Below are 24,171 nucleotides of genomic sequence, written 5' to 3'. Positions count from 1 at the left end.
AACTGGAGCACAGTCACTATTTTGTAAACTACAACACCATATGAACAATACATATTTTGGCAAACAGTTTAGGTCATGCCATGGAGCTTTAATGAGATGAAATAAAATAACATATATGTTAGGCTGGCTTCTTGCCCTTTGAACTTCTTGTCCTATCATAAATTTGACTATCGAATTTTGAATAACATTGTAGTATATAACTGTATGGATGCCTTGCTAAAAATATTAAAAAGAACATCAAGAATAATCAATAAACCTTGCAAATGAATGCAAAAATCACATGATGGACATTATACTTCCAGGGAGTACAACATTGACGACTGCTAACGGACTTAAACTATGCACTGTCTGCACCCAGGGATACTAGTCACATATTGAAGAGCAGCGTTATTGACCCATTTGGCCACAAGAGGGAGTTTACCTTGAAGTGAGCGCTTCTGTCAGCAGTAAACTAATGCAGGGCACATACCTGGTAAATGGTCGAGTGTGAGACACTGTAGTGGCTTGAGATGGTGGAAATATGAAGGTAACAGCACTTTGATGCAACATATCACGTTACCATAAGAACGTCAAAAACATAGTGTGTATTTATTTTATATTTTTTACTCCCTGATTTGAACGTCTTCCAGGCTCTTTCCTCACAATAGGAGAGGTAACTTCAGATAATCTATTTACTCGTTTTTGTCAAAACGGCTTCAATGACAAAATCAAATATTTGATAAATAAATAAATAAATATCCTCTGATTTCAAGTTTATCTTATGTTTCATCTTTAACCCTTGATGTTTCTGTGTAAATTGAATAAGACCGGCTGAACACATGTAAGCCGTCCTTATTGTTTACCTCTCCATGCGTCCACTGGTTACCCCGTGTTTAACGCCACATTGCAATGATTTGTGGGTAATTCCCTTAGGCTAAGTCAGCATCGTATGCTGATTTACGGAAAGGGTTCATAAAGGGCTCAAAATGTCTGAGAGAGAGCCCTCAAATACTCGATGATTTGACAGTGGGAAAACCCTAAACCCTCACGGATTTTGCGGGAGCGCGCCTCAAAGTCCATGCGCCCGTGAGTGAGGAGTTTGAGTACACTCCCACAAAGGAGGAACCACGGTCAAAGTTCAAGAGGCGTAAACTGAATTAGTCAGCAGTGTATTCAGCTTTTGTGTGCTCTAGAAAGTTGAACCTTTCAGCACTCATTCTGCAGCCCGGACCGACACTGCTCTTCTAATTAACAATGATTGCACTCATTATATACACCGCTCTGACAGGTTTGGCGATTTTGCCGTTACTGCTTTACTTGAGAAACCCTTATTTTTTTCAAGATTTACGTTACACGATTTCTTTAATTCAAATTGGTGCATGTCTGAGTAGATTCAAGAAGCAGAAACCCTTTTACAGTATTTTGGATCGTTTTCTGGATCAAGTGGCGAAGCAGCCGCATAAGAAGTTCATACTTTTCGAGGAAAGCTCGTACACCTACAGCCAGGCGGACAAAGAAAGCAGCAAAGTGGCCAGAGCTCTCGCCTCGCATGCACAGCTGAAGGAGGGGGACACGGTGGCCCTCTTCCTGGGCAACGAGCCTCAGTTCGTGTGGCTCTGGCTCGCTCTGACCAAGCTGGGATGCACCGCTTCTTTACTGAACAACAACATCAGGTCCAAATCTTTGCTGCACTGCTTCTCCTGCTGCGAAGCCAAGGTCCTGGTCGCTGGTGCTGGTAAGCTGGGGAAATGAGACTGAGTTCATCCTCTATGTGATTATGGTTTTCAGGGTTTTCTGCACTATTTATTTGTCTAGTGTTACATTAGGAATAGAAGGTGACTGGTCTTTCACACCTCCCCATTCCAAATCATTATTACTGTCACATAATCTGCATTTAAATGTCAGATGCCATTTCATTCAAAACAACTGTCAGGAGTCTTGAATGAATGAATTACATTGTCATCTCTTTTTTTGATGTAGTACCCTGCTGTGAATATGTTTTTTTATAGTGTTTAAAGTCTAGCCTGATCGATACTGTGTTTTTTAAGTCTAGTGCTGATATTCGTACCAAAAATTAAAGAATTACTTTAAACATAAGCAATCTGGATATGGAACCCTGACATTTAAAAACATATGTGACCACATTTACAATTTAAAAATCTCTTCTCTCTGGTGGACTAACCATGTGATAGACACACGGTTTCTAATTGACCTCTAACCAGATGAGCTGGCCAGGGTTTGGGCTTAATGGGCTTAACTCCCATGATTCTCCACATCTGTTTTGATTGTTTTCACATTTTTTTTATTGTCACTGCACTGACCTACATGAGGCCTTCACTTGCTCTCTTTTGTCTCTCTCAGACCTGCGAGGGGCTGTCGAGGAGGTGTTGCCTACCTTGAGCCAGCAGGGCGTCCGTGTGTTCATCCTCAGCGAGGACTCTGGTGTGGAGGGCATTGAAAGCCTCTCTGATAAAATTCAGCAGGCCTCAGACCAGCCTCTGTCACCTCAGCTGAGGGCCAACGTTACCATGAAGAGTCCTGCGCTGTACATCTACACCTCAGGAACCACGGGTAAATTTACGGGCTAATGTGACGCTTGCCTCTATTCTGCGTTGCTGTTTATCGTATGGAGGCCTTGAGCTGCAGAACTAAGACTGTAAGAACTACGCTACGTCTGTTTCCTTTTAGGGCTTCCCAAGGCTGCTGTAATCAACCATGAGAGACTATGGATGGCATCTTTTCTCCAGTCTCTTGCTGCCGTACGCTCAGATGATATCATCTACGTGTACCTGCCTCTTTACCACACTTCTGGCTTTCTGATGGGACTCTGTGGAGCCATAGAAAAAGGTAGTTTGTGGCATCATAGTACTACAAAACAACTTTGACAAGTTTACTAAAGGCTAAACAAACAGGTATATGACCTCAGATCACAGTTTGATCCGGATTTCCACTATTTGTATTTCAAAGTCCTAACACTTACTGTGCTTCCAGTGGGATATTTTGAGTTGCTGAGATCTGTGCGTCTTCATTTCAGGCATCACTGTTGTTTTAAGACGTAAATTCTCTGCCTCCCACTTTTGGAATGACTGTAGAAAGTACAACGTGACTGTTTTTCAGTACATAGGAGAGATTATGCGCTACCTCTGCAACACCCCAAAGGTAAACCTTAGTGTCATAACAAACATGTTTATATATATATATATATATTTTTGAACATTATTGATTGTTAAATACAAAGCAAAGCTTTAATTGTTCTAATGACATTTGCGTGGGCAGCTAACACCTGCAGCAGTCAGACACACTGCTTTGTATTCAGAACCAAAGATAAGCATGATGTGATGTTTATCCTGGTCTCACCTCTCCTTCACTTTCCTCCAGAGAGACAATGACAGAGATCATAAAGTCCGATTGGCTGTAGGGAACGGGATAAGAGCCGACGTCTGGGCTGATTTCTTGCAACGATTTGGGGACATTAGTATCTGTGAATGCTACGGAGCGACTGAAGGAAATGTTGGCTTTGTCAACTACTGTGGCAAAGTTGGAGCTATTGGCAAAGAGCATTTTCTCCACAAAGTAAGAGCTCCCTTTTGCAAATAGTTTTATTTTTTTTTTGTACGGTAACATTTAACACCATGGGATAACCTTGCAGGGTTGGCTGGACTATTTAGTCCAACCTTTACAAGTTAGCTTTATCACAATTTCAAAGTGTTGGATTTATAACTCAATTATTTTCTATGATTTATTCTTAAACTGTGTTTCAGATGGGATGTCCGTATGCCCTCATAAGGTACGACACAGAGAAAGAGGAGCCAGTCAAAGACTCCAGAGGATTTTGTATTGAAGTCCCCAGAGGTGAGCCCATCTCCTCCAAAACTAAAGCCCCCCCGCTTGACCTTCTCGCTCTTACTAACACGTATCCCGTGCTCACTGCTTTCACCCGCAGGAGAGACCGGTTTGTTGGTGTCAAAAATTGGAGAAAGAACACCTTTCACCGGCTACGCCAAGAACAATCAGCAGACAGAGAAGAAGAAGGTGAGAGACGTGTTTGTGAAGGGAGACCTCTACTTTAACAGCGGCGACCTTCTAAAGATGGACAACGAGGGATTTGTTTTCTTTCAAGACCGCATTGGAGACACTTTCAGGTGAGTGGGTGAAACACATCTGACGAGTCCACATCTAGAAACAGTGGTTAGATAACAATGTCAAAGCCTGAACTGTAAAGATGGTTTGATCTTTTTAGATGATTGCTTGATTAACTGCAGGCTACGTTTGACTTTTGAAGTCAGTTAATTGCAAAATAACGATACGATGATGAGCGATACATTTCATCACAGTTCTAGGTGTAGGACACAACATTACGTTTGACTTTATTTTATTTTAATTATTATTATTATTATTATTTCAGCATTTTCTGCAAATAAAAAAACAAGCTTTCCCCTGACTGTTTGTATGTAAATTATAACAAAACTGTTCCCAGTGCTTAAAGAAAACATTGCAGCTCAGTTGAGCTCGTTCTGTTTTTTCTTTCATCATCCAATACAGGTGGAAAGGAGAAAATGTGGCAACTACAGAGGTGGCTGATCATTTACTCACGGTGGACTGTGTTGAAGAGGCCAATGTCTACGGTGTGAAGGTGCCAGGTAATAATTACATTGTTAGCAATGTTTTAATATGTTTCATAGCATCGGTGAAACTGTGTGTTATCTGACCACTATATTTGTTTTCACCTGCCCATTAATCATTAACAATGTACTTATGAATCGTGATTAGTTTGAAACATATGAAGGGCTGTTCATACTCACGTTCTGAAATAAGTCCTCTTTGTACTTTAACCATGGCTGATTAGGCCACGAGGGAAGAATAGGAATGGCAGCACTGAAGCTCAAAGGAAACATGGACTTTGACGGCGAAGCTGTGTATCAGCACGTCAAGAACTACCTCCCCAGCTACGCACGGCCGCGCTTCATTCGCATACAGGTGAGCAAAGTCTTGCTGATTAATATTGTAACACTTAAAAAAACAAAAAGAAATCCGTGAATTTAACTAAAAATGTCAATCATGATATAACCTTTTAATGTTGCTCTGACAGGAAGTACTGGTATTAACTGGGACGTTTAAGCAAATGAAGGTGAAGCTGGCAGAGGAGGGCTTCAACCCCGCCGTCATCAGAGACCTTTTGTTCTACCTGGAGGACAACAAGGGCTACGTACCCATGACTCCGGAGATATTCAGCTCCATTGCAGAAGGAAAACTCAGGCTCTGAATGAGTTTCAGCGTTTATTATTGGATTGTCACTTTGAAAATAATACATTTGCTTTAAATGACACAAGATGCCAAATTAATTAATGACCTGCACATTGAGCATTTATGTACAGCACATTTCATGAGCTACTTCTGGGGAATATTGTGTACTTAAATATTTAGTTTGAAACACTTTAATAAAAAATATTCTTAAAACATGATTGTAAATGAGCTAAGCAATCCCAAATCATTGACACGCTTAGGTAGGGATCTTCAAATTACCAAGAACTGAATGTGCTTGCTCCGCACCAACACAGCTATTGCAGTAAATTGGTTAATTATCATTTGGATGCTTCAGGATCATTCCAGGAGTTTAGGAGCAGTGGCAGTTTCCAGTGGAGTAGGAGAGGGAGCTGTGTTGGTTACAGGGGAAGAACACATACAGTTCATTCGTCTGCAGGTGGAGGATAAGTGTTTTTGAGTTGCCTGTGAAACCTTCACAGGGCAGCACAGCTGGTGGCGGCCACACTGCACCCACTGGTTGCAGAAACTGGGCACGCTGTAGAACTTTGTAAGCTTTTTCAGGTCATGTTTAACCAGAAGATTTGAAGGCATCTCTCTGATCTTATACATGGGACCGGATCCTGCCATTGATGGCACGTTGGGGTGTGCGCCTGCAGCATCTTTCAGACTAGACCTCGTTTCAAAGTCATAGCAGGACAGCGGACCGACGCAAGTGTAAGGCAGAGGCTCGCTGCTGCAGCTAAGAGATCGCATTGGTCTCCGAGATCGATTCCAAGCCTTGTCAATCCACAGCTCCACTTCATTCTTGTCCAGCCTGGAGGCAGCATCCTCTCTCTCCTCAGACTTGGTGTCTGAGTCTTGGTTTTCTTGTATCACCTCATCCTTCCCTGATTGTGGTTGGTCTGCGTTATTCAGAGCCTGTGTCTCAGCCAGCAGAGTGGAAGCCGTTTTGGAGATGATGCTCCAGTCCTTAAGGATGTCCTCCGCGGTGCTGAACTGCGAGGTCACCGTGAAGCGGATGATGCGCTTTGTGTGAATGTCTGCAGGGATGAGGTATATGGTGCCCGACCGGGTTAGTCTCCTCAGCAGCTCCTGGGTCAAAGCATTTCCTCCCTAGAATAAAAAAAAACCCGACATTAAATCTTCATAGACGTTGCTGAGCCAAAAAAAAAGCTTCCAAACTAAACGTAAGCATTTTCAGTGACATTGAGTGAATGTTTCCGCTCTTCTTTATGATCTGTGGTATTGCTCTTGCCCTCACCTGTGTTTGATGAAAACAAGTTATTCAGTAATTCACCTTTGAACGAGGTATCTCAACAATGATTAGTCAATAAAAGATACCTTGCTGTGTAGTACAAATGTGTGCCACATACTTTCAGACAGAACACCACTAGGCCAAGGTGCCTCTCGGCAGGAACCTCAAAATTTGGGTCACTTTTTATGTGAGACTCCAAGAGCTTTGCCATCTCAATCCCCTAAAAAAAGATAAAAGAAATATACATGTAAATTCTGAAACATAAAAACTTATCAATTCCGTTGTTTGTCATGGACTTCCGTGGATGCACTTACAAGTTTCATATCAGATATTTATTCTTTAGATCATTTGCATGAAGAGAACTGAGTGCCACTTACATGTCTGATATGAGCCTGGAGGTTTTTCAGCCCAAAGGAACGCATAACAAACCAGAGCTTAAGAGAACGGAAGCGCCGGCTGAGGGGAATTTGCCAATGCTGAACAACAGAAAAAAGCAGATTCATTGCTTGAAATGATTTAATATGATAAATGATTCTTTAATTGGGTGAAGACGTGACAATATGATACCATAAAGTCTGTGGCTGCCTGTGAGTTTTCATGTCTGAGGTAAACGGGATCAACAGTGAACGTCTGCTGGAGCTTATATTTATCCTTAACCCTGAGAAAACAAAGTAAAACCATATTACCAACCAACAAGCTTCATTGATAATGTTAATTTCTATATAGGGGAGATCGGGCTTCAGTCTTCTTACTCACCAGAAAGCTGTGCAATCAAAATGGACCATCATCCACTTTGAGGGGTTGAAAACAAAAGAGTGAGCAAATTCAATGCCCTCCAGGGACCAGCGGAGCTCAGGACAGAGGTAGGCTGAGCCAGCGTACGCAGCATCGACATGGAGCCACAGTCCCTCTTCTGCACCTGAAAAAAAGATTTGAATACAAGTATGGTACTTCTCTGAATGCATCTCAATGGAATAACACAATATTTTGGCTTTACAGACGTTTAAACAGACATCATTGGGAGGGAATTTGAAGACGTACAGACTGGTCCCAGTTCAGGCAGATTGTCAAAGGCACACACTCCTGTTGTTCCCAAAGTTGCGCACAGCTGAACAGGGGAGAAACAAAATTACATCATGTGAGATTTGACATCTAATGTCTGTATTTTGTTGTCATTTTTTTTCTTTTAAAATAAAATTCCATTATTTGTTCATGTTTCAGCCCTACAAATTGTGCTGTATTGTAAAATTAAATCTTAATAACAGATTTAAAAAAAAATATTTTTTACCATTGTTTCTTAACCAATACATTAATGTCAATACGTTTCTGTTACAAGCATTCAAAATCCAATTTAAATAATCACAAGTGTCATCAGCAAAAAAGCAACAATTCAAATTTAATTAGAAGACTTTCCCTCTTTGGCGCCAAGCAATTATTTATTATAATATATTATACAATGTGTATATATATATATGTGTGTATGTATATATATATATATAAGACATGACATGAAAATCACATCGTGGAAATCACATCGTAGAAAATCACTCTAATATCTTACTGTACAATATGCTTTCAAAAATAGTTTCCAGTCAGCTAAAACACACAAAAAAACACTGGTATGATTTGTAAGTTCTCCACCTAAGCACCTACCATGAAAGGGACCAGTCCCATCCTCCTGTCTTCTTGTATGGCTTGTATTAATGTGTCTCCTCTCAGAGACAACTGCTCATCAGTGGGCAGAAACCTGATCTTCACCAGAGAGATCAGACCTGCCTTCTCTACCGAGGAATGAGCCTGTGAAAGCACATCAGATCAACATTCTCAGTTGAATTCATCTGATTGACAGGAAGTCACTGTAGAAGAAGTGGTGACACTGACCTGATCTGAAGCGTAGGCCACCAGTCTTGAATTTAGGACCGAGTCGTCCACGTCCTGGTCGAGCTCAGGCCGCAGCTGCAACATTTTGTCTTTCCTGGCTGCCAGCAGAGCCACTAGTGTACTCTCACTGACTGTGCTCTAACACACGAGTAAGGTGGAAAAGAACCATGATCACAGACTGCAAAGGTTGGGGTTTTAAAATAAATGAATCGAGGTTGACGCAAACCTGCAGGATGCCTCCACCTCTTCTGTCTGGATGATGATGCAGGAAGAAGGACGGGAGCCCCAGTGCCTTACACAACCAGTCCATCACATTCATTTCCAATTCTGTACACGCTGGACTGGAGGCCTATTCAAAACCAGCACCAACAATCATCATTTATCAGGATATGACTTCATTGCTGTGATGTTTTTTTTTTTTTGCTGTTTCTAGAAAATGTAGTAGAGAAAAAGAAGTGTGGGTTGTCCTCTTACCCAGGTGAATCCAACGCAGTTGATAGCATCAGCCAGCATGTCCCCGAGCATAGAGGGCCATGAAGTCAGACTGGGGTAGTAGGCGTGCATATGAGGGCTCTGCCAGTGAACCACCTGGGGGATAAGATGAGGAAATACTTGCTTCCTTGCCGTAGTTTAATATCACTGATATTATAATGGGTGACATTAAGAACACTCACCCCTGGCATGATGACTTTCTCGATGTCCTTAAAGATACTCTCCCAGTCCTCCGGCTCTGTAGGCGCAGTGTCAGGGAGAAGCTCCTTCATGTAACCTGGCTTCACGTCTGGAATCACCCTCCTCTCTCTGATGGAGCCCAGGTACTGTGTGATGTAGTCCACCAGCTCCTTACCTGAGCAGTAACAGATACTGTAAAAGCTGGAATGATATTCCTTTTGAAATTCATAATTCACCTTTATTTTGTCTATTTTTTACAAATCATTAATTTCAGTGAATATAACAACACAGACAAAATGAGTCAATGCAGTCAAATAGAAGCTACCATTACCTCTGCGATTGTATTCCTCAGCCTGCATTTCTTTTTCAGATGAGAGCTCTTTGGGTTGTTTTGTTGTGTGTAACAGGTGGCTGCAATGATGCTTTGTGTATTCTGAAGCAGAGATCACAGGACTATAAAGACCCTGTTGTGGAGAACACGCCCAAAATTGGTGACGCATTTGAGCCACCAAACCGCCCATCACATGTTCACATTTGCACTAAATAATTACTCTCCTCTGCATGTAGTGATTCATTTATTCACATCTCAATACACAATACTGTATATAACGTGATGGGACAATATCAACCATGGTCAAATTGTTCGTCAAGATAACATTTTGCAACTTACATCAATAACAAATAATCTTTCCCCAGAGGAAAAATATCACAGTGTAATTATTTTACATGCTATACCAAATATATATATATATATATATATACAGGACTGTCTCAGAAAATTAGAATATTGTGATAATCCCCATACGTGTGATTTAGTTTACTGAACCAAGCTGAGTGTTTTTCAAGGCTCAGGAAACCCTTGCAGGTGTTTCGAGTTAATTAGACGATTCAAGTGATTAGTTGAATACCCTACTAGTATACTTTTTCATGATATTCTAATATTTAGAGATAGGATATTTGAGTTTTCTTAAGCTGTAAGCCATAATCACCAATATTAAAAGAATAAAAGGCTTGCAATATTTCAGTTGATTTGTAATGAATCCAGAATGCATGACATTTTTGTTTTTTTAATTGCATTACACAAAATAAAGAACTTTATCACAATATTCTAATTTTCTGAGACAGTCCTGTATATACACATATACTTCATATGTATCTGAAATGTGTTGTCCATATGAAAATCTAACCTAAAAACAATTTTATAATATATATATATATATATATATATGTATATATATATATATATATATATATGTTACAGATTGTTTTCAGTTTATTGCCATATTTTTACCATATAAACTTCAATCGAATATTTATTTTTATTTGTATTTATATTTTTTAGTTAGTTTTCATATAGTAAACAATAATTTAAAAAAACTGGTTATGTTTTGCAAAGAATATGTCGATCCCTTAGATTCTAAAAAGTCCCACCAATGCATCAATGTTCATGTATCGGTTTACTGTTGGAGCTGGTTGAGGTGGAGCTGATTTTATACACAGTTTGGTACTTTAGTCCAGTACATGGTTAACAACCAGGAGTTCAGCCACCCTCCAATAGGTTAGGAGAAACATCTGAGGAGCAGCAAAGAAAGACTTTTTCTTTTTTGGTGAAATATTACATGTTAATAATATGACCTCACTGGGCCTCAAACAGTTGTTTATATGAACTTGTTTGAAAAGTTTTAAAGGGGAAATCGCTCTTTGGTAGAACCAGCAATTCCATATTTTGAGAAATACACCTACCTTATTTTATTTTCCTCAAGAGATTGATTATATATACATTGGCACCATACATTTCTAAAACAATGGTGCCCTTTCATACAGTAATCTCTCTCATTTCCTCTTCACATCCGCCCTGAACGCATTACAGAAGATGAGTGTAAAAGCAAATCAATATTTGTATTAAATGATGCCTCTTCGTGAGCAAACAGAAAGGTAAAATAGGGACATTACAAACAAATGAACAATGAATGAACACACATAAAAAGATGAGATGAGATGATGAGGAGTCGCGCTCATTAAACTCTGTCGCACCTGGACTGTTCACACACTGTGCTGTTGACTGCTGCATTGTGGTCACATGTGGTAGCTCTCATGTGGTTCTACAGTATATGTGTAAGATCCTGCTGGAATAAGATCTGGATCCATTGTCACTATCAAAATCTGTAAATACCTTTTGTTTAATATCTAATGTTATCTGTTCTGTCACTCTTTGATTTACCATTGGACAGTTTCACAGACACTTTCAACAGGGAAGTTTGTCTGTTTATTCATGCAAGTCCTCTGAATGACAGTTGACCCACAACTTCTTTGAATCTGAGCAATAAATGCTGCACAGACTTTTGATCCCGCAGGAAGCCCGGTAGCAGGCAATGACTAGAGTAATGGAAAGTGTGTGTGTGTGTGTGTGTGTGTGTGTGGTGCAATACACAAAAATAAGTGTTATGTGATATAGAGCAGAGCACACTGGGAGTATTGTGCTCTTTGTGTGCCTTTACATCTGGGCGTCTGACCCTGATGAAAGCAGGCTTAACCATAATTGCACAATTGGCATGACATCAAAGTCAAAGTGCATCCTGATGGATCATATTCTTTTGCTTTTATTAAAAAAAAAAAAGAAAAAAAACCTTGGGCTTGATATTTCAAACCAAAAGTCAGAAACAATTCATATAGATAGGATTTAGTTTGACATGAGTAGGAGCATAAAATACTTGCTGGCTAATAATCTGTGAATAAAGGGGTAAAAAAACTAAGCGTGGGTTTAGAAACGTTGCTTCTGTCACTGCAATTTTGCTAAGTTATGACACACCTTAGGTTTTATAGTTTTTATTATGACCAGCAGTATAAATCTGAGAGTGGATATTGACAGAGCAACACTTGCTCTTCCCTCATTACTGAGTGGCCTGTGAGAAGGCCTTTGGACGGGTTGGTGGCCACTGTATGTGCTTGTATCGTTGCTTTGCCAGGCGTGATCACAAAAGGCTGACCTAATTACACAAAACTCAGGCCCGACATCTGTCATCTTCCGCCATGCAGCAGTGCGGCTGGTATTGCTCAATGACACTTGAGATTGGTAAAGTATATGTAGGAGGAGTATGGGTGTAGAAGAAAGGAAAGAAACAGAAAGTTAGATAATCACTGAGCAGGGAACGGATTCACAGGAAGATATAGAAAAGAATACAAAAAAAAAACATATTAGGCTAATGTATGTACAGTTCAGTTTGACACTGTAGACCTTAAGGTAGAGGACAGGGCAATGATGAACAACAGGACATAACACGTTTAACAGGACACATTGTAGGGACACATCGGACCGGTTTTGTGAACAATGTAAAGAATCTGTAACATTCATGTGACAATAGAGGCACAGGGGGCATGCTCCCTGACAAAAAAACACTGCTACTATACACGAATGAAAAGGATCTTGGCGATTTGAGAGTTTGAGGTACTGAGAAGTTGGGACAGGACAAGAGAAAGTGGTCAGTGAAGCAGAACATTTGCTCCAGGAGGTGGCAGTACGGCAACATTAAAGACACCAGCTACCGCAAAACGTCAGAGAAGAAGAAGAAGAAGAAGAAGAAGAAGAAGAGGAGGAGGAGGCGGAACAAGAAATCAGCTGTCAACAAAAAGTAGCTAAAGTGTAAGCAACGGATCAGAAAGAGGTACTTTTAAAATGAACAGCATCTTATTAACAGACAGTCAGTGATTACTAGAGGATGTCTCTTTACTGCTGAATGTGACCACAGCTGTGGCTTCCTGTGCAGTAACACTAGCTAGTTAAATAGCTAAACAACTTTAGCTGACCAAGCTGCGTGCAGCTTTGAGCCTAGCTCGCTAACTAACGTAGCTAGCTGAGAAGGTAACAACGCTAAGTTAACATTTAATTATCGAGCTGAATTGTGTTTGTATCAAAGCAATGGTTGGTGTATAATCTAAGTTGAACAACACCAATGTTGTTTCCCGTTAGCTGTCCAACAGGCAACCGATCAAGGCTAACGTTAGCCAGGAAACTACTAGCTACTTGTTGTTGTTGTCGATGTTGACAAATCCCGCGCCAGCTAAATAACTTGATAATATTGTCTAATGCGCTAACAGTGAGAACAATAGCCTGTTGTAGTTAAGGTGAGATATAACGTTACGTATCATCGACATGTCATGTTTTCAGCCTGTCTAATTGTGGCCATTTTTAAATGCTTCATAACTTTTAACTCAATTCGTTTAACTTAACTGTAATCTAAAAATAGATTTGGACAGGACTAGCTGGTTGGATGTTGTTGTTTATTTAGTTTCACGTGTATTCCAGGTATGTCCGGCTCGTGTGTGCAGCACTGACTGGTTTCCTGCCTGTGAGCTCTGACTGAACACGACCGCGAAGATGCCTGCAGTCTCCACCGGGGTCAGAGAGCTGTATCTGTCCACATCTCTGGGTGAACTCAATAAAAAGGCTGAAATTAAACCAGACAAGACGAGCACCAGAAGGTAACGTTAAGCTTTTCGTTTGCTGCTATCAACCCATTATGGCATTAGTGCTGTGCGATATGACGAAAAATGTATATCACGGTATTTTGCATAACTTTGGCGGTACCACGGTATATCACGGTATTATTTTCAAATACATACACCTCACCATAAGGCCAAGTGTGCGGAAGAGAAACACTTTTATTGCAATGTTTTCGCAGCACTCGTTTAGGAATGCGGTCTTTTCAGCAATTTCAATTGTTAAAATCGACCAGAGATATTTGACTTTCACACATACATTTTCATGAGATCTGCTCTATGATGTCTTTCCTTGTCTCTCCTCCCTGTGTCACGGTGTGGGTACATCTCACTAGAGTAAGGAAACGTTTCAGAATACCCTTATTTGATTGGCTAAACTGCATCACGTGACGTGATTTACAACGCATTGGTCGGCGTTTTTCCTGCACCGCTTAACAAGCGCCTTAACAAGTGCCGTAAATGCTGGAAAGGAGCGTGAATGAGTGCGCTGCATAAGGCAAAGGCCCGCGACCCACTGAAAACAGGTCCGCGGCGACCCACCAGTTGAGAATCTCTGGTCTGCAGGATAGTGACGAGCGGTGAACAGCTGTTCGTGTGGCGTCGTGTGGCGTGTCTTCCGTCTCTTCCGCTTTCCTTCACCTACATTCCCCTGGGTCCTAAGTCCCTCCCGTTACAGCGTCTTATCACCCTCTACGTACCAACGTACATCTATTACAAATGCCACACATATTAAACGTAATCAGCGTTGCATATGTGTCAAACTCTGTCGGTGCATCTCCGGTCTGTCTATGTTCATCCTGCATCAATCTGTTCTGTTCTTTAATGTAACGTTGTGCATGTGATGAGCCTCTCCCGGCTGTTAGCAGACTGTTGCGCTAGCAGGCGAGTGAGCTGTACCCAGCATGCAGTTCGGCGGTGAAATTATATAAATGTACAATTATTAGTGTTACAAATTGTTTCTGTGTCACAAACTGTTGTGTCGTGGTGTTTTGCCCTGTTAAATAGCGTTAGTTGTGGGTTATTCATTGTTGTGTTATAAAGTTAGAACCATGATCAAGGGTCCCTCTCAATACAGTTAATAGAACTAGCTCCGACTGCGACGCAAGCCGCGGCGAACAATGTATTTTGCCACCTGCTGAAGATTGACAGTTGTTGATAGACTGTGCTCCGGTATGACGGTATATGAAAAATTCATATCGTACGGGAAATTAATACCGGTATACCGCCCAGCACTATATGGCATACAGTAAAAACACACTCACAACACAGAGTAACTGTCTTTAAGTCAGGGCAGCCAGATGGGGATAACATACCAAAAAAGGCCCCTACTCAAATCAAGGATTTTGCAATGATAGTAATGAAATAGTTTTTGTTTTTTTGCTGTGTTGCAGCTATGTTCAGAGTGCCTGCAAACTCTTCAAGGTGGCAGAGGAGTGTCGTCTGGACAGAGATGAGGAGAAGGCGTATGTGCTGTACATGAAGTATCTCACAGTATATGACATTATCAAGAAAAGACCAGACTTCATGCAACAACCGGTATAGTTAATCATTTTATAACTGCGTCTTTTTTTCTGTGTATTTTTGATGTAGCGTCTTGCTGTGGAAATGTATCAAGAATTGGGTATTTCTATGTAATTCTTCTCTGTTCCATTGTCCAAGGAGTATTACATGACCATGCTTGGGCCAAACAGCTTTAAGAAAGCCATCGAAGAGGCCGAGAAGCTCTCTGAAAGCCTTAAACTCAGGTTAGAGACTTCTCTTGGATTGTACACATGCTATTAATGCATAAGCTGCAAGGTGGCATATGAGGAATTTTTTTTTCTATTTTACTCAGCTAATCTTCACATTTTAACAGGTATGAGGAAGTTGAGGTTCGAAAGAAACTGGAGGAGATGGAGAGACAAGAGGAGAAGAAAAGGAGGGAGGAAATAACAGAGAAAGATGGCGGTCGAAGCTCTCCAAAAGTGTCCTCAGCAAACAAGAAGGACAGCAAAAAGGTAGAGATGTGCTGCATATTAAAACATACTCACATGAGGCAGACACTGGATTCCAATGGAAATTATACACTCACTGAATTTACACAGTTTTACATCTACAGTTCACATCATACCAGTAATAACTACTGTTTTCATTAGCAAATATATAAATGTCCTTGTTGTAAGTAATAGTATGTTTATAATGGAGTTATTTCATGGAAGAAGAAATTGGCCAAATCAACATTAAAGTATGAACAAGATGATTGTTGTGTCTGTATGTCAGGTAAAAGGAGAACAGAATGAACTCAAGAACACAACCTCCAAAGGTAAGCAGTCAACACGACCACGTCTGATAAACCTATGTAGTCCTTTCTGAGGGGAGAATCATTCTAGGAACTGACACATTTGCTGACGTTATGTTAAGTCTTGAACCCATGAAGCTTTGTGCAAATTCTAGTCCGTTATTACTTTTTGTGTTGATTGAATGACTTTATCTGGTAGCTGTGGTGCCAGCTGGTGGGATTTCAGCTGAGAGGCTTTTCCACATGATGAAGGACCAGACGATAACCATAATTGTCATGGATGCCCGCAGCCACAGGGATTTTGAGGAGTCTCGCATTCAGGTCCCAGGCCAGACCTGCGTCAGTGTGCCTGAGGAGGCCATTAGTCCAGGGTGAGAAAGCGGTTATGAGACCAGGCTTCATACCTGATTGTCTGATCTCACACTGAATGTGTCATTTGTAATCTGGTTTTGGAGGCATAATATGAAGGAATCTATTATGTTATTTATTTTTGTTAACTTGTTATTTTATTCCCTCTGCTTTTTGTCATTAACCGTCAAACAATGATGGATTAAAAAAAAAAAGTCAAATTCCTTAAACCTGACCGCCTGAACTGGTATGTCATGACTTTTTAGAATCACTGTGAATCAGATTGAGGCGAAGCTGCCGGAGGTGTCTAAAGAGCATTGGAGAAGGCGGGGATTTGTGGATTATATAGTCCTGCTGGACTGGTTCAGTTCTGTCACTGACCTGAGACTTGGCACCACCTTGCAGAGCCTCAAAGATGCCCTCTTCAAGGTAACTGAGTGTGTGTGGTTGTGGCCATTTGTGCGCAGGCTTATGTGTGACTCCTAAAGTGTGAATAACAACAGCAGAACTTTCCTGTGAAGTATAATAATATGTTTGCACACTGCCCAGTGGGACAGCATCACCATCCTGCGTAGTGAGCCGCTGGTGCTGGAGGGAGGTTACGAGAACTGGCTGTTGTTTTACCCCATGTACTCAACCAACGCTAAAGTTCGCGCCCCTAGACAGAATATCATCAGCGCCACCCCTCAGTGTGAGTATTACCAGCACAGCATGCAAGTCACAGCTTTGGCTCTTTGTGTTTTTCACACCACGTAGTTTGATTTATTGTTTGTGTTGTTGCAGCTGCTTTTAAAAAACAGAAATTATAGCAGCAAATTGATAAGATTAGTAAAATAAAATAGGCTTCGTTTTGTTTCAGATTTTATTTTAATCAAAATTATTATTGAGTCCACAAAATCCATTTCTGAGCGTTGCATCCCACATTATGCTTGTGTTTTCTGGACTTGATCCTCCACTAATGGGGACAACACATTGACAATCGGTCCGGTATTGAGTGAGAAAGCTGCAGACGGCAACCGCTAAACAGGCTGTGATGTTGTGGAAGAAAAATGTTTTATATCTCTGTCGGGGTTTTCGTTCCACAATCTTGTCAGACACTTGTAATAACCTCAGCCTGTCCGTGACAAATGCAAGCACTTTTACTGGGCATACATTGGCGGTGAGGAGATTACATTATACAGTGAGATAAGGAAGCTTTTTCTAAGAAAATAATTCTCTTTTTATTTACTTTCTTGATGTTGTTGAACAGTGAACTTTAGCTACCCATCCCTCGAGGAACCAAAGCCTCCAACCCCACCTCCACCAGAGCCTGAGGTTACACCCAAGCCTCAGGAACCCTCTGCTCCTGTGCTGTTGAACGGGGTTCCACCAGCAGAACCCCCCACATCTGAAACTTCCATGGTTACCGACAGGCTGCCAGATGCTGTCGATTCCACCGTCGCAGGCTCCATAAATTCTGGGCAAGACCTTAGTCAGAAGGGCACATCCAGTCCGTCGCCTGCAACAACCAAGGCCTTCCCCCAGGTATTGTAACGGCCCTGATAACTAATAAACTTTAGGAGAGTGCTAAATATTAACGACTCTAGTGTGCTAAACATCACTCATGCTTTGTTTTATTCTCTTATCCCCGTGTCCCAGTTTGACCGTACCAAGAAACCCTCTGTCCGGGTGTCGAACGATCTCAAGCCCAGCCAGAACGGGTCAGCAAAGGACTCCTTGCAGAACGGCCCACTTGTCCCTGACCGCTCAGTGAAACCACCCCTCATCCCCAACACTTCTCTGTCTAAAGAAGAACAAAGCCAGATACACTCTGAGGCGGTGGCAGGGATGGAGAAGGCGAAGCAAGAGCAGGAGAAACGCAACCAGGAGCGTCGTGTAGAGGAAGAGAGACGGGAGAAGGACCAGAAGGAAAGGCTAGAAAGGGAGCAAAGTGAAAAGAGGAAGAAGGAAGATGAGGAGACTGGACCTCAGGAGAAAAAGAAACTGGAAAGGCAGAAGGCAGAAGAAGAGGAAGATAAAGAGAACAGGGGGTGGGACGGGAAAGAGAGGAGGGGTAAGGAGCAGAACTCTGACACTCCCTCCAAGAGTATGTCTCTGGACTCTCCTGCTCCCAACCATATTGTTAGTGAAATTAAGGTGAGTTGTTTTATTTGCATTTATTGCCCCTTTGTGACAGTATTGAGAAAGAGACTGGACATTATATATTTACCCAGAATGACATGACAGAATTACCAAATACAGTTGCGTTTCACTTTTGGTTCCATTTGTATGGTTTCTCTCTCGGGCTCAGCCACTAGCTCGTGCTGTCCAGCTCTTTCCATTCAGACTGACCGCCGACGTTTGTTTAACGTGGAGATGGTACAGCCATCAGCTGCCAAAATATAACATATCATAAATAATTTGATAGATCGATCAAAAACAATAAATACATGTGCAATTAGGTCAGTTGAGAAGAAATACTGTAGACACAAGTTAGTGTTGTAGATATTCTCAAATTAGTTTTGTTTAAAAAGATTCACAAAAACAAGAATGTTTGGTCTATTGTTTTATGCTGAACAACGCTGACGTGTCCGTGACATTGGGCTTCAGAAATACCTATTATTTCCTTTGTCCTCACCATGAAAGTCCCTCATAATTATTTTTGTAGAGAACCTTTAGGTGAAGATGGTGTGTGTGTGTGTGTGTGTGTGTGTGTGTGTTTATCCCACAGAGGGAGCCCCTGACCCGAGCAAGGAGTGAGGAGATGGGTAGGAGTGTACCAGGGCTTCCAATCGGTTGGATGAAGGTACCAGATGTTTAAATCTGAAATATGTTGACTCTTTTGGAGTAGTCTGAGATGAAAGAATTGAGAAATAATTATTCTTCTCCCTAATGTTCTATCTCTTTTTCTGTTCACCCCTCCATTTCTTGGCTAGTTCCTTGACACGGTGACTGGGACCTACCGATACTACCATTCCCCAACCAACCGCGTCCACCTGTACCCTCCTGAGGTCATGGTTCCCCAGACCCCACCCTCCACGCCGCCAACAGTCAAACAGAAACCACCGCGAGCAGCTGAGCCGGACACCAGCAGTGAACAAGAACGGGAACAGTCTAAACTGAAACGCTCGTACTCCTCCCCTGATATCAGCCAGGACTTGAGAGAGGAGGCCCAGAAGAAGGCTGCCGCCCCGATCACTGCTGCCGTCATACCCACCATCAACAGAGAGACAAAGTAAGGCACACAGATGTTTTAATTCAACTCCAGGAAGTCCAGGAACTGTGATAAATGGACAATGTCCTGCATCTAGTATCTGTTGTCGTAATCTGACTGCAGTGTATCTCGTTAGACTATTTTACTTATGTTTCCTTTAGTCTTATCTCTGCAGAAACTAGTCTGGGTTCCTCTCATTGTGCTCTTCTGCCTTTCAGACCTCCTAGTAAAGTCTACTCTAAAGTGGAGATTGTTCGACCATCAGCTGCCAAAATTCGCAACCTGAATCCTTCATTTGGAGGTCTGGGTCCATCACTGACTGGCCTTCGTAACATGGGCAACACGTGCTACATGAACTCCATCTTGCAGTGTCTGTGTAACACTACGGGCATGGCTGAGTACTTCAACAACAATTTGTACCTGGACGACATCAACAGGTCAGGGCCCCAGATAGGTGCAATCACTGACCATAACGATTCATGCAAAGACAATCATTTAACTTCTCTACCTCCGACAGGTACAACATACTGGGCCATAAAGGAGAGGTGGCGGAGGAGTTTGGTGTGATCATGAAGGCCCTGTGGGCTGGTCTGTACAAGTGCATCAGTCCGCGGGACTTCAAGATCACCATAGGCAAGATCAATGACCAATTTGCCGGCTATGACCAGCAAGACTCCCAGGAGCTGCTGCTGTTCCTCATGGATGGGCTCCACGAGGACCTCAACAAGGTAGCGCACACACTTGTTTCATTTAACATCAGTGTGGCATAAATAAAGTCTTAAAAAGCTTTTGAGAAACACTTGCATCTACACGCGCTCGCCCTGAATTAAATCTTGAGTGAATAAATAATAAGTAATTTATTCATTTAAACCATGGCTTTCTATGGCTTGTCTTTTACAACCCCTGTATGTTGTTGCACATATGCCTGTTAACGATTAAATCATAGTATTTTGTCATTTTCCTTCTTTCTGTTTTTTTTTTTTCACCTGGTTTCATTTTGATGGCAAATTAGAGAGTAAGTAAATAGCTGTGTGTCCTTGGTCCTCCTCCTGCAGCAGTGTGTGTGTGTGGCGTGTCTGCATCTGTCTGGTCTGATGCTCTGTCAGAACCTATGTGCATGTAGACCCAAGACATGCCTCATTGCCTGTATCGACTGATTTTACTGGCTTCATGTGCATTTGAATGGGGAAAGGACTCGGTGAATTGTTAAGAAGGCATTTTATGCTCGTTTAAACATCAAGACCTGATCGTTTTTTAAAGACCTTTTTCCTGGTGAAGGCCACACGCTGTTCTTAGATGAACAGGCAGCTTTAAGATACTGTCTCCACCTGGGGTTGAGTTGAAGTAATACATTCACCACAGTTTGATATTGAGCTATTCACTCTTTTTAAGTTTTGAGGATGAAGTGCCATTTAGGTGGTGAAGGCTGATAATGTGCATTTCTCATGCAACACACTCCATTTCATCACATCCCTTTTGTGTGATGTTCAGACCCGTCTGCCTCAGTCCACTGTGTCTCTCCAGACTAAATGATGAATCAGTCAGTCTAATTAATGAGACGTTAATTAGAAAGGGTTTACCCGCCTCTCATCTCTTCCTACATTTCATAATTTAAGTGATTTGGCTGAAACGCATGCTAATGAAGCTGAAAGAGATTAGATAGGTGTTGAATACAAAGTTTATCATTTATATATTTAGCTCTGTTTTCTCAACGCTTACTGTATTGTAGTCATGACCAGTATATTATGTATCTGCCATGAGTCATGAAGGTAGGTTTTCCTCGTGTACCAACGTGTTTCCCTCTCTGGTGTCAGGCGGACAACAGGAAGCGGTACAAGGAGGAGGAAAACGACCATCTGGATGATCAGACGGCAGCCGACTTGGCCTGGAGCAAACACAAGCTGCTCAATGAGTCCATCATTGTAGCACTGTTCCAGGGGCAGTTCAAGTCCACTGTGCAGTGTCTGACCTGCCACCGCAAGTCACGGACATTTGAGACCTTTATGTACCTGTCGCTGCCTCTGGCCTCCACCAGCAAGTGCTCCCTGCAGGTCGGTCAGACATTAAACGTGTGCATCAAAGCGTGTGTCGGGAGATTTCTCTTTTTTTAACAGTTTGTTATAAGCTTTGTAAAAAACAGTTATTTTCACTATTTTTCTTGACAAACACACAAACCCTTTTCTGACTACATCTTCGAGGCTTAGAGTGTTCCCTGAGTTTCTATGTATAAAAAAAAAAAAGAAAAAGTTACTTTATTGTGCTTCACTGATTTTGTTCTCTGTTTCTTGGCAGGATTGTCTGAGGCTGTTCTCCAAGGAAGAGAAGCTGACCGACAACAACAAGGTGTTCTGCAGACACTGCAAGGCCCACAGAGATTCCACCAAGAAACTGGAGATCTGGAAGGTCCCCCCCATCGTCCTGGTGCACTTAAAACGGTCCGTAGTCGTGTTTGCATTCAAAATAATGACAAAGACCAAATTCTTTGTCCCTGCTTTAGTACAACTAAATGCACACTTTCACTGTTTAGGAAATCAGATTAGCATTTTTCTCACTGTTCCCACATTGACACTCTTTTTCTCTAATGGGCGTCATTTCTGCAGGTTCTCCTACGAGGGTAGATGGAAGCAGAAGCTGCAGACTTATGTCGACTTCTCTCTAGAAACTCTGGACCTGACCCAGTACGTCATTGGACCAAAACAGACACTGAAGAGATACTGCCTCTATGGAGTTTCTGTAAGTAAAAGTGAAATTGGTTATGTTGTGAAGCGGTAAAACAAAATGAATATGTTACAGAAGAGGTTAAGAGATGCACACCAGAGAGCAATGTAGTATTATTGTATTATATTGTTATGTAGTTATATCTTGTTCATCTCCCATAAAGCGATCCGTCCTTGTTGGTAGAGTCCAAAAAAAGCCAATAACAAACTTGTGTACCAATGTTTTGGCCCCATGACGGCAAGACAAATTGACATTAGGGTTTGTTAATCCTGAGAGACGAGCAAAAAAAATCCAACTTGTCGCCTCTCCCATCATTACATTCGGGTTGAATAAAGTGATTGAGCGGGCTTATCGGGTCCTGCTACAGCCACAGATACAGGATCCTTTTCTCTTTCTTGGTCAGAGCATTTCATTTATCTGTTGCTATCGGGATGTAATTAGAATTTCATCAAATACAACAAAAGATGTTTCTGAGGAACATCACAAACCGTATCTTTAAGCTCATATTCAAATGAGAAACGATCACATCCTAATAATGATGTGCTGTTTAGACTAGACTAACCCTCTTCTTTTCCACTACCAGAACCACTACGGGGGTTTAGATGGTGGCCACTACACAGCCTACTGTAAGAACGCGCCCAAACAGCGCTGGTACAAGTTTGACGACCACGAGGTGACCGACATCACCACCTCCACCGTCAAGTCCTCCGCAGCCTACATCCTGTTTTACTCCGCCCTGTGATGGAGCCGTCGGACACGAAGACAGAATACCACACCAGAGCAGCGAAGCTTTCTTTTTTTTCCTTTTTAAAATCACAGCTCTGAGGACCTGGTGCACGTAGTTGCAGGTTCACTAGTCGTGTATGAGCACGCCAGGACGCACTCGAGCGAGTGGCGATGGGATCCCGTCTGTGGCAGATCGGAGGAATGTGCAGACACACAATGCTTCAGCTACTAGAGGACCTTATACCTGTTAAAACATGCCGTCTGTTCATATTACTGATCTAGTGACTAAACGGATGCTCCTTTTACTCTGACTTCTCGATGGTTGTGTTGTAGGGCTGACAGCTGGCGTGGACCGTATCACAGAACTTGATCAGCTTCCTTGTACCGTGTCTACACCGGGGTCAACCGTTAGATGGCATGTACATACTCACCGATGCTGATGTTGCACATTCAAAAATGTAAATACTGGAGAGCAAGGTATTAATGTGACCAAATTAGTTTTTCTTGGAACGTAGCAGCCATCATAGTATCACCATATTCATAACGACAAACTGTGTTTTAGGGGTTTAACTCGATAGCCTTCTGGTGTTTAACATGATCTTAAAGGGGATGGAGGAGACTGTGAGCGTTGACTTTTGCATTCTTCCTTCAGAGAGGAGGGACCGGAGATTGTTTCTTGTTCATATTAGCCACATTGTTGCACTTACACATTATGCAATCAATTTAAGTTGTTTATGTAGAACACTTTGTTTAACAGCAGACATTAATACTCGACTCAGAACGCTTTAAAACTATACTGATGCTGAGAGCTCGGCCGTCTTGCTTGGTCCAGGCAGTGAGAGAAAAACCTGCCTGCTTCTTTAAAGGTTGTTGTAAAATGTGTTCTCTGTTAAACATACGTAACTCTTTACATTATTATATTCAAACACAACAACTATTTAGAGGACAAGTTACTGGGATAACTTGGCCTCCTTCTCGGCTTACATCAGTGTTGCTGTAATTTAGATTTATCTGATTTATTTTGTTTGTGTTCAGTACTGACCCGGGAGAATATGAAGACTTGAGAAATTGACCTTATTCTCTTACACAAGCGTCAACATTTGCTGCCTGACTGACGGACTGACTGACGTGAGCAAGCACAAAGTATACTGATGTATCTTCTGAACGGACCAGAGATCTGAGGCGACAGGATTTGACTTCCTGAGTAAAGTTTTATTGCCAAGCATGTGATCATAATCTGTTTTCTTTTTACTTGTACATGTTGATTTTATTTCTTAATGGTCTAAAACAAATTTTCTTTCAGATATAACAATTATATTAACCTCATACAACTCATGACTATTTATTAAAACTGCTTCA

At 41.7% G+C, this 24,171-nt stretch overlaps 3 protein-coding genes across 3 annotated transcripts; 2 read left to right on the top strand and 1 right to left on the bottom strand.

Moving 5' to 3' along the window:
* The first annotated feature begins 1,152 nt into the window (after nt 1–1,152).
* LOC306695441 (long-chain fatty acid transport protein 2-like) lies at nt 1,153–5,472 on the top strand. Its single transcript, XM_079158679.1, has 10 exons — nt 1,153–1,714; nt 2,341–2,550; nt 2,668–2,826; nt 3,014–3,138; nt 3,358–3,552; nt 3,741–3,831; nt 3,923–4,121; nt 4,522–4,619; nt 4,826–4,956; nt 5,069–5,472. Exons 1-10 carry the CDS (start codon nt 1,234–1,236, stop codon nt 5,240–5,242), a joined length of 1,863 nt encoding a protein of 620 aa, XP_079014805.1. The 5' UTR covers nt 1,153–1,233; the 3' UTR covers nt 5,243–5,472.
* A 108-nt stretch (nt 5,473–5,580) lies between these two features.
* hdc (histidine decarboxylase) lies at nt 5,581–9,411 on the bottom strand (the record flags this gene model as incomplete). The annotated part of the gene is made up of 12 exons (XM_079161008.1): nt 5,581–6,357; nt 6,618–6,719; nt 6,877–6,975; nt 7,067–7,157; nt 7,256–7,418; nt 7,541–7,607; nt 8,153–8,296; nt 8,381–8,518; nt 8,607–8,729; nt 8,855–8,968; nt 9,055–9,227; nt 9,384–9,411. 12 exons carry the CDS (start codon nt 9,409–9,411, stop codon nt 5,581–5,583), a joined length of 2,019 nt encoding a protein of 672 aa, XP_079017134.1.
* Nucleotides 9,412–12,352: 2,941 nt separating this feature from the next.
* On the top strand, nt 12,353–24,171 carry usp8 (ubiquitin specific peptidase 8). The gene is made up of 19 exons (XM_079163662.1): nt 12,353–12,714; nt 13,356–13,531; nt 14,941–15,085; nt 15,209–15,294; nt 15,405–15,546; nt 15,809–15,851; nt 16,027–16,198; nt 16,442–16,604; nt 16,725–16,866; nt 17,425–17,699; nt 17,814–18,311; nt 18,886–18,960; nt 19,091–19,389; nt 19,587–19,805; nt 19,886–20,096; nt 21,183–21,419; nt 21,661–21,803; nt 21,969–22,101; nt 22,670–24,171. The coding sequence occupies exons 2-19, from the start codon at nt 13,428–13,430 to the stop codon at nt 22,826–22,828; spliced, it is 3,246 nt and encodes a 1,081-aa protein (XP_079019788.1). The 5' UTR covers nt 12,353–12,714; nt 13,356–13,427; the 3' UTR covers nt 22,829–24,171.

The sequence above is a fragment of the Pholis gunnellus genome (genome assembly GCF_910591455.1).
Source record: "Pholis gunnellus genome assembly, chromosome: 1".
Classification (NCBI taxonomy): domain Eukaryota; kingdom Metazoa; phylum Chordata; class Actinopteri; order Perciformes; family Pholidae; genus Pholis; species Pholis gunnellus.
The sequence above is the reverse complement of the archived record's forward strand: the minus strand, read 5'-3'. Positions and strand labels throughout refer to the sequence as shown.